Below are 14748 nucleotides of genomic sequence, written 5' to 3'. Positions count from 1 at the left end.
CACAGGAACAAATCACAAAGGAAAAGTGCAGAATTAAAACAGGGCAAGAGAAACATATGGAGAAGTGGCACCTTTCAGGGTTAATTGGGATTTTTCTGTGGTCTGGACAATACCAGGTCTGCTCACGCTGGCGGCTGCCATGATGCAAGAGCCCTGAGACAGGTGGGAAACAAAGCATAATTATCTATATGATGACCCTCATCATCTGTTTAAATTCAATTTCTTTAATGTTCTCCTGTACATGTTCATCCCTACAGTCAAAAACAGTGATCAGTACTTCAGTATTTACGCATCACTGTCACAGCAAACACCATCGCAGTCATCATTATTCTTGACCTTTATTTATCAAACAACTTTGCCCAAGGTGACTTACAGTTTCAAAGAATGAACTTTACAGTGATTTACCCATTTTTACAGCGGGGTATTTGTACTGCAACAATTCACAGTGACAGGTACCACTGGTGGGCCTCTCCACCACAAGTCTCTTTACGCAGCATGTTTGGCACCTAATTTAATGTTTAAAGGGGGCAGAAGGTGGTGCAGTGATTAGAGCCGCCGCCTCGTACTCAAAGCCTTTGATGTAGTACCTTTGATCAAGGTTCTTGCCCTGAACTGGCACAATAAAAAAAAAAAATCACCCTGCTGCATAAACCGGTGTTAAATAACTGCAAGTACTTTAAAAACCTACTAAGTAGCTCTGGGGAATCGCGTCCAACAAATTATTTAAGAAATGGAAATGTTTCATGTTCACACTCACACAGTCATTGTTTCTCATGACAGGTGCGGTGACAGAGAGAGTGACATGTAGGCGACTTGTTCGTTGTCACCCTGAACGCTAATCTGTGGCAATGCGGTGACTTTTTTTTTTCCCCCCCCTACATGATCGCAGGTTCGTCTAAACACGCTGGTGCATCCGATCGACATCTGATCTGTCGCGCGCACACACACACACAGTGACAGTCAGTGTGTCACACACTCACTGTCTCCTCGCGAACAGCACAGGCACAATGCGACGATGGTGACACTGACAGCAGGAGGACCCCAACCGCGACCGCTCCGCATTCCCCTTCACGAATGAAATCTGTCAAGTTTTCCTTAAACCGGTCACGTTTGTCTAAAGGAGATTAAATTAAAAGCGGAACTCCGCCGGTGTTTTCTAATCTAACATAAACACAAACACGAGAAGACTGTGCTGCACATTTTAGCTCTGAGTAGTGGACGTCGTTGACAGCGGCGTTTAGTCTGTACAAAATCAAACACCTGCGTGAACGGGAGGTCACGAATATGTAGCGATTTTTTTCTTTTTACAAACGAAAATAAACAGTGCGTTTATTTACTGTACCTTATTTCCGCAGAGGACCGCTGGCTCTATCGAACTTTCATTTCCGCCTCAATGACGCAACTCATGACGTAACGTCGCCGCCGCGGTGCACTGTGGGTCACCAGGAATACCTGGCTCGCAATGGCGTAAATTGGCGGACAGGGCTTCCGCGTGGACGATCCGGGTTTTTCTTAATTATGTCGCTGGTAGCTAAAAAAAAAAGGGACAGGTGGTATCGCAGTGGTTCGAGTCCCACCTCCGCCTGTAGTACCCGCTTGAGCAGGGTACTTATCCTAAATTGCTCCAGTAAAATTACCCAGCTGTATAAATCATGCATGTAAATAATTTATTTTATTATTGTAAAAATACCTAACACGACTGACTGAGTCGCTTAGTTTGCAAAGAATCAATCAGCTAAGCACATTACGACTATACGTTATAGTCACAGTTATTAACAGATTTGTTAATCTTCGTGTGTAAAAAAAAAAAAAAAAAAAAACCCGGAAAAACACAGAATGTCAGAAATTATATGTAAGTGTAAAACCCCTTTAGGTCATAATAATCAAAGCACTTATTAGTGTTAGCTTTAGTGTATCTGATCAATGCCTATGACTCATCATTAAAATATATCTATTTCTCATAAAGAACCCTTCCTCACAGTGAGTTGGATTTGTCCAATAACTTCTATTACAGTAACTTAAAACCCAGTTTTCACATATGTGCGAATGATAATTTTGTTTAATTGCGACTAGACTACGCTGATCAGATGAGTACCTTTGTTCAGATGCTGCCTCAGAAAGGATAATTGACTTTGTAATAAAAAAGGCAATATGAACAATATAAATAAAAGTAACTCAGTTTTATATTTTACTCTTTATATTCCACATTGTACAAACTGTCTTTTTATTTGCCACCCCTCATACCTGCAAACCCACTTACAATTGAGTGGAAGTTGTTTCACCACAGGATAATTTTGACCTTGGCAGATGTAAAAAGCAAGACAGCAGCGCAAAATTCAAAAGGTCTTCAGTCTTCTAATTATCCGAAGAGCATGTTGCATGATATTTAAAAAGAGTTGTCCATGCCCATGGACGTTCCAAGATACAGTACATGCCCTCTGTGGGTTGAAATTGTGAGTACGCAGACCAGAGTAAGAGTACTTTTTCTGTTCAAGTAAAATGGATCCATTCTCACACAAAACACAAACATTGCCCGTTACACTCGATAACTTTCAAATTTACAGTAAATGTGACATTTCCTATTGTCTTTTTTTAGTAATTGCACTGGGCTGGGATAGGGGGCTATAATGATCAATCTCAGTAGTGTACAAAACTGCAGTGATGAGATATACGTTGTTTGGAGAAAAGTGTCTGCTAAATGAATAAATGTAATTATCAGGAAACTTCAGGATAGTGTTGGACTGGGGAGAGGACATCAAATTTAGGCTGGGGAATGGACACCACTGTGAGAAGCAGGCTGGAGTTGGGAAAGTGGCAGTCCAGTGTGCTTTGCTTGGGTCATGCCTCACAGACCTGTTCATTTGTAGAGTCAAGGCTCCTGTAGTGGAATATCCACCGTAATTCCGATCCTAAATGGTCAGTAGAGGGTCCAAGGGGGCTGCCCATGGTGGCTCATGTAATAGTCATGGAAGTAGCACATCACAGCCAGTGGAGGGCCCAGCAGGAGACAGAGCCACACTAGTCCATTGCCGTAGTTACCAGTGAAGTAGTGTCCAAGAAATACAGCCACTAGAAGCTGAAGGAGAGATCAAGGGTTGTAAATTAGAAAGATACCTGCAATAAACCTCATATGTAAGACAGACACTGAAGATGCCTTTTGGACACAGCGAACCACTGTTAGTCTGGGTTGTGTGGAAACACCCTCAGAGTACTACATTAGAACAAGTATGCTAGACGTTCAGGTTCAGCTCCTTAAGTGAGTTTCCAAAGACTGTAGCTGTACAGCCCAAAGTCTTCAAGATCCGTTCTCACAGTAAAACTCACCCAAGGTATGAGCACTTAGAGGGGAAAAAAAAGACCACAAAGAGAACGCTCACCTCCAATATCATGATGGAAAAGATCCAGAAGCGGCAGGTTCGCAGGGACATAGCAAAGACATACTAGATAAGAGAAGGACAGAACAGAGTTCAGGAAAGCAAAACAATAGCAGCACTGGTTGCTTTTCTCACATTTGCTGTTGCACTCCTGGATTTTAACTACATCACTTACCCTCCCTTCCTAAAATCTTTTAGCCATTTATTATACCTACTGTTTTTATATGAAGCAAAATGAATGTGCAACTCTGATGCACAACAACTGTGTGAAATTCAACATACATTTTCATTTTATATTTCTAAACAAGGTATTTCATACGGGGGGCGCGGTGGCGCAGTGGCTTGGACCAGGTCCTGCTCTCTGGTGGGTCTGGGGTTCGAGTCCCGCTTGGGGTGCCTTGCGGCGGACTGGCGTCCCATCCTGGGTGTGTCCCCTCCCCTTCTGGCCATACGCCCCGTGTTACTGGGTAGGCTCCGGCTCCCTGTGACCCGGTATGGGACAAGCGGTTCTGAAAATATGTGTGTGTGTGTGTGTGTGTGTGTGTGTGTGTGTGTGTGTGTGTGTGTGTGTGTGTGTGTGTGTGTGTGTGTGTGTGTGTGTATTTCATACAAGGACAGGTGTCTCTCCAGGCTGTAGGTGCCAGTACTTTCCATGACTGCCAGTATTAACTTAGCTTTCAGGAACTCTGCTGTGGTGACCTTACCTGCATTTCCACTGCTGCTTTCTTTAAATGTATTATTTCTTATTATTGTTATCTTTCTCCTTATTATGCTTAAAAATATCAGTATAATTTTACAAATTTGTAGTTAATATTGAGACATTTCAGGCAAAGTGCAAAATACTGAATATTTTATCGATCAATGTATTACTTCACAATAAATCCACCTTACCTTGGTAAATTGAACAAAAACCTGGAATATTCATGAATAAATGTAATGTAAATATTCAGACTGGAAGCCTTTTTCTAAGCCTTACATTACCTGTTGCTTTTGTTAACACAGAAGTTTTATTTACTGGCACTGATTCTTAAAAAAAAAAAAAAAATGAATTAACCTGTGCCATGAAAGCTTTTTACAGTGAAAATCTGCAATGTGGTGATGTGCTGTAGATTTCTAAAACTCATTAGTTCTTGGTGATGTCTTTCCTCCATCTTCTTTTCCTTAAATAACATGCTCATGTCAGTCAAGTACTTCCCATTGAATTTTAAGAGTTTATATGCTCTAGCTCCCAGTCCAACATTTCAGGGTACTAAAATGTGGAACTGGAAGATACTGAACTGTATAGTTTTATTTTAATGAAATGTACTGTTGTATAGGAATACATTTTTTGCCAACCACATGAGTGGGTCAAGACAGGACAACATATCCGTTATTGTGGGCCAGCAGGGAACACAGCAGTTATTTACCTGTTCCTAGAAAGTTGCTGGTCTAGTTCAAGCGCTGATATGTAACTAATACCCTTGAGCCTGGTACTTTCCCTGAACTGTTGCTGTAAAAACATTCAGCAATATAAACTAGTCATGTACTATAGAAAAGAGTGTCAACTGAACAACAAATGAATAACTTTCGATAGCGTATATTCGGGACAGCTGCTATAACATTTACATTTAGCTAATGCTTTTCTCCAAAGCAACTTACAATATTAGGGTGCTCAAGAGTACTACAACTGGAGGTAGGATTAGAACCTGCAACTCTTGTATCCAAAGGCAGCAGCTCTAACCACTACACTCCCAGATACACCAGAACTTCTTTCTCTGCCTTCTGTGGGCACTATGAAGAGTAAGTGGAGGTTTAGGATGTGTCGGACAGGCCATACCTCAAACACGGCTGCAGACAGTAGGAAGATGAGCACCTCTGCTTGTTGTGGAGCCACTTTCTTCTTCATCAATGGTCTGTACAGGTGTCTAGCATTAAAAGAATGATGGGGAGGAATGTGTGAGAGCTAGAGAGAGGGGTTTGTATTTAACTACTGTATAAGAGACAGCAGACTAGGATGTTTGGGCAGGCGAGGTATGTTACCTATATGTCCATTTGTGAAATGGAACACTCCACTTCCTCCAGAAACTTCTTAGTGTCTCAGCGTTCCTGTAGATGGGACAGACCATACAGGCTGACATATATTGTACTGTGGCGGGCTACGGTCTTGAAGTAGAAGAAGCATCTTAGCCCTCCCACAGACAAGGAACAAGTATTGTTGCTCCATCTCATGGAGATGGTTATTTCTGCAGATTGGGACAAATCCAGAGGAAAGACAAATGTTGCACTGAATGTCCATCATTTTTCACGCAACAAATATCTTATACAAAAGTGTTTTGTAGTTACTTTTTTTCTACTGCCAATCATGGTTTCAGTTATATGTATGTTCTATTTGTATGCCATAATCCGGGGTAAAGTTTCTATAGAAGTCAGATAATTAATTGATCTGCTTCAAAAAACAACAATTCCCAAGTATGGGGAACGTTATTTGTTGGACAAGAAACAAAAATATGTTTCTTGCTCTCCAGTATTCCAAGGTTCTCAATCTGCACAAATTCACGTAGTGACCTTGCTCACCACCAATCCCCGTAGAAGTGGCGATCACCAAAACACAGCAGCTCACCGCTGAAGTTGAGCCAAGAATGAGAAAACAGGAAGAATAGGATGAGCCACAGAAAGTGGCTGGGGGCCTGTAAGGAATGAGGGTCCTGGGTTACCTTTATTTTTCTAATGTTCTCACAGACTCAGGCAGAAGGAGATGGAAACACACTCACCACCAGCTCCACCATGTGCTCAATCCTTGTAGTAACATCCATGTTCTTCACATGGAAATGGAGAGCAAGAGATACAGTCAGCATTCCCTCGTTCTTACTTGCATTTCCTTGAATTCTCCAGCACGGCAACACAATTTCCTCTGCCACCTGACCATGACTAAATCAAGATTCTTCTAGGAAAGAAGACTGCAGAGCTCTTTTTTCGTGTAGGAGGACTGGATCTGCTTTTTTGTTTTAAAAAAAGAATGGGTGTGGACTGGTAATTTTATATGTTCGAGAGCTAAAATAGTTTGGGAACAGCACGATGTCTTACATTTCCACATAGCCATCTATGAGTCTGAAGCGGAACCTAAATTTGGGAGGGAAAATGATTAAAAATGCGACTTTCTGAAATGGAAACATGATGTCACTCACTGAGAAAGGACTCGCTGACCTCTGGAAGATGGGACCGATCCACTGAGAAGACAATCGTAAGAGTTATCACACCTCAGACTGCAGCTTTCAAGGCAGATCAACACAGAGCAGGTCAAACCCAGGATAAACACAGAATAGATTTAACAATAAACAAGTCAGGTTAAACCCAGATAGACAGATCCCCAATCCCAGACAGACCGAAACAGATTAAACTCCAGGACAGGAACAAACAAATGATCTCACCTGCTGCACAATTCCAACCATCAGCTGTGTGAGCATCACCTGAAAAATTAGATAATGAGTTTCATTTACAACATAGACCAAGACTCAACAAGGTAGTTCTTCACATTCTGGCATTTACTTGCATTAAAAAAAAGAAAAATCAGAAGAATTTTTAGCTGCAACAATTTTATCAGTACCTGCGAGCTCTACTGTGAACAAACAACGCTGTAATCATGAGTGCACACTGGGACACGAAGCTCACCATCTCCAGAACCCTCTGCAGTAGGAAGTTGATGCGGATGCTAGAGGTCCGAGGAAAGTCCCACTGGTAACACAGTGTGGGAGCCAGGAGGAAGTAATAGAGGTCTGGCACAAAGCAGAGATCATGGGTCAACACAGGAACTAACTGTTCATTTTCTAACTTCTCCAATAAAGAGAACAACATTTCAGCACCAAATTAACAGCAGTATACAAAGTATAAAACTGATTTTAACAGTAAGCATACCTTTGCACGCACCCCTCAGACTAAGACGAACCACTTTTGCCTTCTTCCCTCGTTCCTGTCGGTACCAGCGTTTAGCGTCCTGATAGGAGTAAAGCTTAAGTCCTAAGGTGATGTAGGTGCAGAGGATGAGTAGGGCACCACCTGGAGGAGACACAGATTCAACACTCTTGAAACCACTTGCTTTTGAATGACTGAAAAACATGCTGTGCTATTTTACCTTATACATACAGTTGTTGCTGCTATATGTTGCACTTTCCTAAACAGACTGCAGCTGTTGTACGTTGCACAGAAAAAGATCCAGATAACTGCATGGCTAAGGTGGTTTCTACCTATTTAAGGTTTGCTAACCTGCAGAGATAGACTTGTCATGGTGCAGGATGACAGCACTAGGGAAAAGCATCAACAGCACCAGGTTCAACAAATGCAGGCAATGACCCATGCCTGGTGAAACTCTTCCCTAAAGCAGATGAAAACATATTGGATCATTCCTCATTCATCTAGAAACATAAGAAAACTAAAAACTAAAAAACAGAACACCTGAAGTGATCTTCTCTCATGTTAACACATACATAGTAGGACCAATAAGCTACTTACTGTGTCATGTATTAATATATCAAGTTAATGTAGAACAAGAGCTTGATGATTCCTACATCTTTTTCCAGAAGTTCATGAGTTTAACGTCAATATAATAATTAACCAAGAAGACAGACAGACAGACAGACAAGAAGAACGTGTCCTTGGCTTAACATATATTATGTGCACAGTGGGTCCTTATGTTTCAAATGCTGGAATTATGAATTTTTCCAAGATAAACATTTTTAAATTACTTTTTTCAAAACATTAGTTTCTTGTTTTCCAATTGCATTGCGCATTTCTGCAACCAGCTGTTACTGGTGTGGGATTAATTCAATATGCTTCCACTTTTTCCTCTGAAATATGTTGCTTTGGAGAAAAGTGTCTGCTAAATGAATAAATAAATGTAAAGGTTGTGCTCTAGTGTTCTTGAGCATGGTTAATAACAAGATGAGAAATACTGCACATTTGTGTGGTGAAATGGTCAACAACTGACATTAAATAGGAATTTTTGGAAACAAAAAAAATTCAGCAATTTAAAAAGTTTTAATTTAAATGTAGCTCAAGGTTAAGAAAGTGGTATTTATTTATTACAATTATATCTAAGGCCTTTATAGAACCTACCTAGCAAATTATTTGAGCTATATCTCCATTCCTACACTTTTACTGTTCATATATTGCACAGGTTTTAAGAGATAACACTGTGTAAAAAAAAAAAAAAAAAAAACCTGCAACGGACTAGGATCATGTGCACAACGTTCCATGTTTCATGCTCAGCATTTGCAGGAAAGCTTTGGAACACAAGAGCAGTTGACAGAGTTGGAATAAAGTTTTACAGTGAATTTTAATTCATTATAATTTTACCTGAGGCTTTTAACAAAACCTAATTCCTGAATAAACTGAAGGATGTCAGTATTAATTTTTTTATTCATTGTGCCATAGTGTTTGGACTTATGAACAACGAGATATGAACAGAATTCAGATTGTATTTATAATTGGAGGACCCAGTGTTTTATAAAAAAATGTCATCAATAGTGTGGTGACAAATATCCACGTAATAAATCACCTTAGTTATTTCTGTCAGAATGTTAATCAGTATCATGAAATCTCAGCACTTTACTGACATAGAACTTTCTGCCATTGAAACAGAGGACTACTTCACCTTGTCCTGACACCTCTCCAGCAGCAGGGCGATGATAGGAAACATGTTGGAAGCTATATGTGGGGGAAAAAATAAAAGCAGAATAGTCATTTCTACCCTGCCAGATAATGAGCTTGTTGACCTGAACCATTATCACCACATTCAGTAAGTTCCCTTTAAAGCTGACACTGCAAGTAGGAAAGATGGTGTCTCAAAACCCTACCCAGGATCAAGTAGACAGAGGACCAATTATAGCTGTCCTTTGTCACATATTCCAGAACTTTCCAAATGTCAATCAAGAAGCCATGCCTGTCAATAAACAGATGAACGTTACCGGTGTTAAAATGCATGTGTGAGTGAGAGAATTCTGGGGAGCATAAAGACCGCACACTTACTGAATGAAGTTTTCAAGGAAGAGATGAGCGTGAGTCAGTACCTGCACGGTAAGACCAAGCAAACAAGACAATGAGTTTACTGAAACCCAGGCTTCCCCCACCACCACCAACATAATGGCACAAATGTGGACCTGTCATCAGAATAAATGCATAAAATAAAATTATTATAGCAGTCCATAAATAGAGAACTAAAGTACACTTATAATCAAATTAATCATGAATATGCTAATAATCAAGATGTGTTTCATGAACCATAACTGTGGCTCATAACTGTTCTATCCCAGTAGCTACTGCATTGTATATACCTTTCACCAAGCACTGAGTTCCCAGTAGGAAGGTAAAACGGACTGAAATACAAAACACACTCCTGTTAATATACACCCATTCCTCACATCACATTCCTTTTTTTAGTTTCATTCTGGATTTTTTTATACTAACGTAAAAACAACAAAGACAACTCTTCCCACCCAACCTAAATCAGATTCCAGGCAGAACTTCAACCAAAAAAAAAACCCAACAAACCAGGCCCAGGACAGTTCAAAATAGCTAAATTGTTAAAATAACTATTAAAAGAAGTACAGACAGAGAGACACACACACACACACACACACACACACACACACACACACAGTCTGAAACCGTAACCCAGCAACACAGGGCATAAGGCTGGAGGGGGAGGGGACGCACCCAGGATGGGATACCATTCCGTCGCAAGGCACCCCAAGCAGGACTCGAACCCCAGACTCAGAGAGCAGGACCCGGTCAAACCCACTGTGTCCCCCATTAAAAGAAGTATACATAAACAAATAAATTGATAGATAAGGAGGGGGTAGAATTGCTAATTATCTCACACTCCTTATTAAAAAAAAAAAAAAATATTCACCCTGTTAGCTCAGTTTCTGTTGTTGGGGTGGGGGATGGTTGAATTTCCCTTATTTTTTATGGAATAAAATACTGGTTCCCAGATTAAGAACATGCAACCTCAATTCATTAAAAGAGAAAAATAAAAAGTTGAGGTCATGTTCAGGAATCACCGGTTTTGTTATTGAAGACGTGTGAATGTTAAAAAACCAAACATCTTCCTGCATCCAGCACTTGCCAATATTAAAAGAGAGGAATCCGAACACCATTCAGACCTAATATATTGTTTCCTGGGTAATTTAGAAGTTAACAAACTACATTTAGCCAGAAGATAGTTATTTTGACACCGCCAAGGGACAAATACCTTTTCGGTTTGAGACATCAACAAGTGTAACCTCTTGTACAAATGCCAATGCAGTTATACAGAATAAAGCACTTGTTGTGGCAACAAAACCATGTTGTAATGGGCAAAAATGGAGAAAGTATATGGAGAAAGTATTCAGATCCCCCCCTCCCCCTTTCATTGTGCTATAGGCATTTCAAAATGTATTTCACCGATTCTTTTCTGGCATCAGTCGGCAAATAACACGCCATAATTACGAAGCGAAAACCCACAGTTGCGGAGACCTAGAAAAAGTTTTTACTATTGGCCTTCAGGTTTTTGGAAGTGCGGTATTCGGCGGCAGTCTTGAGTCTACAAAGAAACGCTTGGCTGGCATGTCGAGAAAAGACTAAATTCATTTGCAGCTGCAAGTCTATTTTGTTTGCAGTAAAACTATCACTTTCCAAAAACAGGAAATGGACACATCAAAATGAGAGGGCAGGGGTTGGCATCAGCAGACCCCAATGATGGAATGAGGAAGGAGACCTCGGTACACCTCACTTATGGACGAAAGAGTGTTGAGGTGTTTGGTTGTTCGCCGAGCTTGGCATTTAGGTTGCGAATGTTTCATCACCAGTCGAACAACCAAACACCTCAATCATCAACCCGAGCTTTGAAGACCACCAATATTCTCTACGATCTTCAACAAAATAGTGTGTTTACACAGTGAGTGAGAGACACAAGCTCACCAGCAGAATGATGATCCAGTTGAGGATCCCTCTGTAGTCTGTGAAGCGGCTATCAGAGCTCAGAAGAGAATCCTGGACACGGTGACAGCTATAGTGACAACATGTGATCACTGGAGTCCGTAATACAATATTAACACACCATCAGAACAATTTACCTTTACATTCATTCATTTAGCAGTTCACTTGTATGGCAAATACCCTCCTGTATTATAATGGGGAACTAACTGTAAGTAGACAGTTATACAAACTGTATCTTATGATGGTAGCTCCTCTTATAATAATAATAAAAAAATAATTTTTCAGCTCTAATGCTCTGGATACCTTTGAAATTACAGGACAAGAGAAGCAAAAAGACTTCAGATCTTATTTTAAGACAAATTCTTATTTATACAGCTGGTCCCCGGCTATTTGCTTCCATCAGCGTTTCAGAGCGCAGACCTGCTGCTGCAAATCTCGAGAAACTAATTTGTGATCCAATTTACTGTTAATCACACAGCATTGTAATAAGCACCAAATAAGGAACAAATAATAATAACTAATAAATCATTATTTTACACATGATTATCAGAGGAACACACGACCGGCGATGTCACTGCCATCCATCTAGATCTCAGACACACTGACTGACTGAGTGAGAGTGTCGCCGGTACTCTGTACCAGAACATGTCCATGTCCACGTCGGAGTCGGGGTCCGTGTCCGTGTCGGCCCCGGTCCCGGTTCCAGACCAAGCGGAGCCCTGGTCCCCTCGTTCAGGACGCGCGACACAGAAAGAGTCGCGCGACGGGGGCGTCGGGCTCCCCGCCGACATCTCGGCGTGCGCGCGCGCCCTTCGCTCCCACGAGCTGCTGACAGCGCAGCGATAACTACATCTGCGCGCGAGAAAGGCAGCAACGGCAAAATGTCAACATGAGAGGAAGATGACGAGCCGATGGTTGAGACACGACGACGTACCTGCGGGGAGAGGTCGGCGGACGAGCAGAACAGCCGGCGACGCTCCGGAACCCGCGTCCCTTTATTCTTTTTTTTTGGATCAATTTCTTACAGTGCGCACCGTGTTTGTCATCATGTCCCCTCTCCAGCACGGCGCCAAATTTGCAAATAAGTGCTCTGTGTACAATAACCGTGAGGAGCACTTTAAATTCACTGTCTATAATGATAGCGAGGACTGCTATTGCGGCGACGCGTCCCCCCCCCCCTCCCCATCGATTCAATGCGTAGCCTAGTCAGTCCGCTCGCACCCGACCGACGCTCCTGGAGAGAAGCGCCAAGGCGTGTAGCATTATTGCATACTGTAAATGTATCTTTCAGGTGCACGGTTAGTTAATCCAAAAAAAATAAAAACGAAAACATCTGATCGAGTCCGTACCTCACTCAGCATCCATTTGCTGCCTTGATTGAATGAATCATTGATTGAATGAATGGAATATGTAGACGGACTCGAGAACGTGGAGCCGGGTAAATACACTAACTATATTGTCGGCGATAAATCTTTCATCGCGTATGGAAGGTAGGCCTACCTCTCTCTCCCAGCGTCGCACATCACTAGATCCATCCCCTCTCCCGTGGCGTGTGCTCCTCATCTTTGACCTTCGACCTGAGCGCATACCTTCACGCGGCTCCGCGCGCTTTCCGTCGTCTGTCGCAACATTCTAACGGTTTATCGACTCAGCAGCTCCACGGTTATAAACTCCTAGTATATACCGTGGCAAAACAGTCTAATCTCTCTCTTGGCCTTCTTTACGCACTATTACTCCTTTCTGGGAGAGCCTACAAACTGAATTGTTGGGGGGAGAGAAACTGATTTTAGCAAAAACTTTTGCATCATGTCACTAAACCATGTAGTGTCTGTGCTTTAGTCAATTGTGACAGACACCATAAACGGTATTTACATGTTCAAGGAGAAATGCAAGAGATACATTTTTCAATTCATTTACTTAGCAGACACTTTTGTCCAAAGCGACTTACAATAGAGACTATGTAGTGTTACCAGCCCACACAACCTTATTCACCAAGGTGACTATACACTAGATACACTACTTACAAGGGATTACTCATCCATGCATCAGTGAAACACACTCACTCTGTGACACTCACACACTATGGGGGAACCTGAACAGCATGTGTTTGGACTGTGGGAGGAAACCTGAGCACCCAGAGGAAACCCACATAGACACAGGGAGAACATGCAAACTCCACAGAGACTGAGCGGGGATCAAACCCATGTTCTCTCGCACCACCCAGGCACTGTGAGACAGCAGCACTATTTGCTGTGCCACCCCATTAATAAAGCTCAACAATACAATAAACAAACATCAGCAATAAGTCAGCACCACTATATGATCAACATTCTTAATTAGTAAAATCTCAGCAAACTTGGATATAGGATATAGCAAAATATCTAATCACTGATTAATAGTGCATAAAGAAACCTATAATTATCAAGGCAACACTACGCACTGATTTTTTGCAAAAACACTACATTTTACAAAAAGATTATTAAAACAAAATTAGAGTTGTTTTCCAGATGTAATTGTGTGTCCACTTGAGGCAGTTTTGACAGAGAAAGACATTGCATAGTGTGAAATGTAAAGTAACAGAAATATATTAACAGCAGCTTCAAGGTTGAATCCATCAATAACAGTCAACAATACACGTACAATACACTCAGTAGGGGTCTGTATTATTTTAGTTTGCTTGTAAGTGCTACTGGAGAGCTGCAAGTAAACATTAATTTTAAAAATGAGAAATTTTAGATGTGGAAATTTTGCAATGGTATAACATTTATTAATACACCAGCCAATATGACTGTTCTACCCAACTCTGGGGGGGGGGGGGGGGGACCTCAGGGAACAAAAGTATAAGAGGTCCCAGCACTGATCCCTGGGTCACATCTGTAAAGTGGACTTGAGGAAATAGAGATTTTCCAGAGACAGAAAAGAACTGATTGAAAAGACTTGAACTAGTCCATTTCTATGCCAGTGGTAAAGAGTTGCTTAGCTGTAGTTAGCTGTGACAACAGGTCAGGAAGAGTTAGGATGAATGAATGATGCAACTTGAGTGGAGTCAAGTGCATTCATCCAAAAGAGCAGAGAGATTTTTCCTGTAAAGAGCCCTCTATGAACAACAGACAGGAGACAATTCTAAAGGTTGTCAAAGAAACGATGAGAGCTGGTTGTGTATTGTTTATTGTACTGTTTTTGGATAAAAAAGGACAAATTAGATGGGCTTATTCAACACCACTGGGGCTTAAGTAACAGGTTTATGAGGTTGTGGATTACATTAACCTTCTTGAAATTTGTACTGAGAGAAACCAAAGGAGAAAGTGATGTACGGCACAATTGTGGGGGATACAGACCGGAGAAATGCGTGTGCTCCTTGTGTAGCAAATTCTATCTCTTCCAGCTAGACAGTTAGGAACCTTCAAGGGATCTGAACTCCTTA

At 41.4% G+C, this 14748-nt stretch overlaps 2 protein-coding genes across 6 annotated transcripts in view; both read right to left on the bottom strand.

The window, feature by feature from the left end:
• wwp2 (WW domain containing E3 ubiquitin protein ligase 2) overlaps positions 1-1433 on the bottom strand; it is a 34702-nt gene extending 33269 nt beyond the window's left edge. For all 3 annotated transcript variants that reach the window (XM_018739410.2, XM_018739412.2, XM_018739411.2), the window contains exons 1-2: positions 1343-1433; positions 72-153 (exon numbers count right to left, since the gene is read on the bottom strand). In XM_018739410.2, the coding sequence (XP_018594926.2) occupies positions 72-141 (70 nt within the window). In that variant the 5' untranslated portion in view covers positions 142-153; positions 1343-1433. The remainder of the gene's footprint in view (positions 1-71; positions 154-1342) is intronic.
• An 805-nt stretch (positions 1434-2238) lies between these two features.
• On the bottom strand, positions 2239-12864 carry LOC108926542 (diacylglycerol O-acyltransferase 1-like). Of its 3 annotated transcripts, none has more exons than XM_029253329.1 (17): positions 12825-12864; positions 11964-12176; positions 11307-11394; positions 9375-9415; positions 9203-9288; positions 9001-9053; positions 7614-7722; positions 7266-7406; positions 7023-7126; positions 6782-6820; positions 6539-6580; positions 6125-6169; positions 5928-6040; positions 5394-5459; positions 5191-5278; positions 3378-3440; positions 2239-3076 (listed from the first exon to the last, which is right to left on the bottom strand). In XM_029253329.1, exons 1-17 carry the CDS (start codon positions 12857-12859, stop codon positions 2918-2920), a joined length of 1485 nt encoding a protein of 494 aa, XP_029109162.1. In that variant the 5' UTR covers positions 12860-12864; the 3' UTR covers positions 2239-2917. The 3 variants fall into 3 exon arrangements, with proteins under 3 accessions (XP_029109162.1, XP_018594792.2, XP_029109163.1); XM_018739276.2 differs by lacking the exon at positions 12825-12864 and adding an exon at positions 12259-12495; XM_029253330.1 differs by lacking the exons at positions 2239-3076; positions 3378-3440 and adding an exon at positions 4472-4863.
• Between the last annotated feature and the right edge of the window lie 1884 nt (positions 12865-14748).

Source organism: Scleropages formosus, chromosome 7 (assembly GCF_900964775.1).
Source record: "Scleropages formosus chromosome 7, fSclFor1.1, whole genome shotgun sequence".
Classification (NCBI taxonomy): domain Eukaryota; kingdom Metazoa; phylum Chordata; class Actinopteri; order Osteoglossiformes; family Osteoglossidae; genus Scleropages; species Scleropages formosus.
Note: the sequence above shows the minus strand (reverse complement) of the source record. Positions and strands in the feature narration are given on the sequence as shown.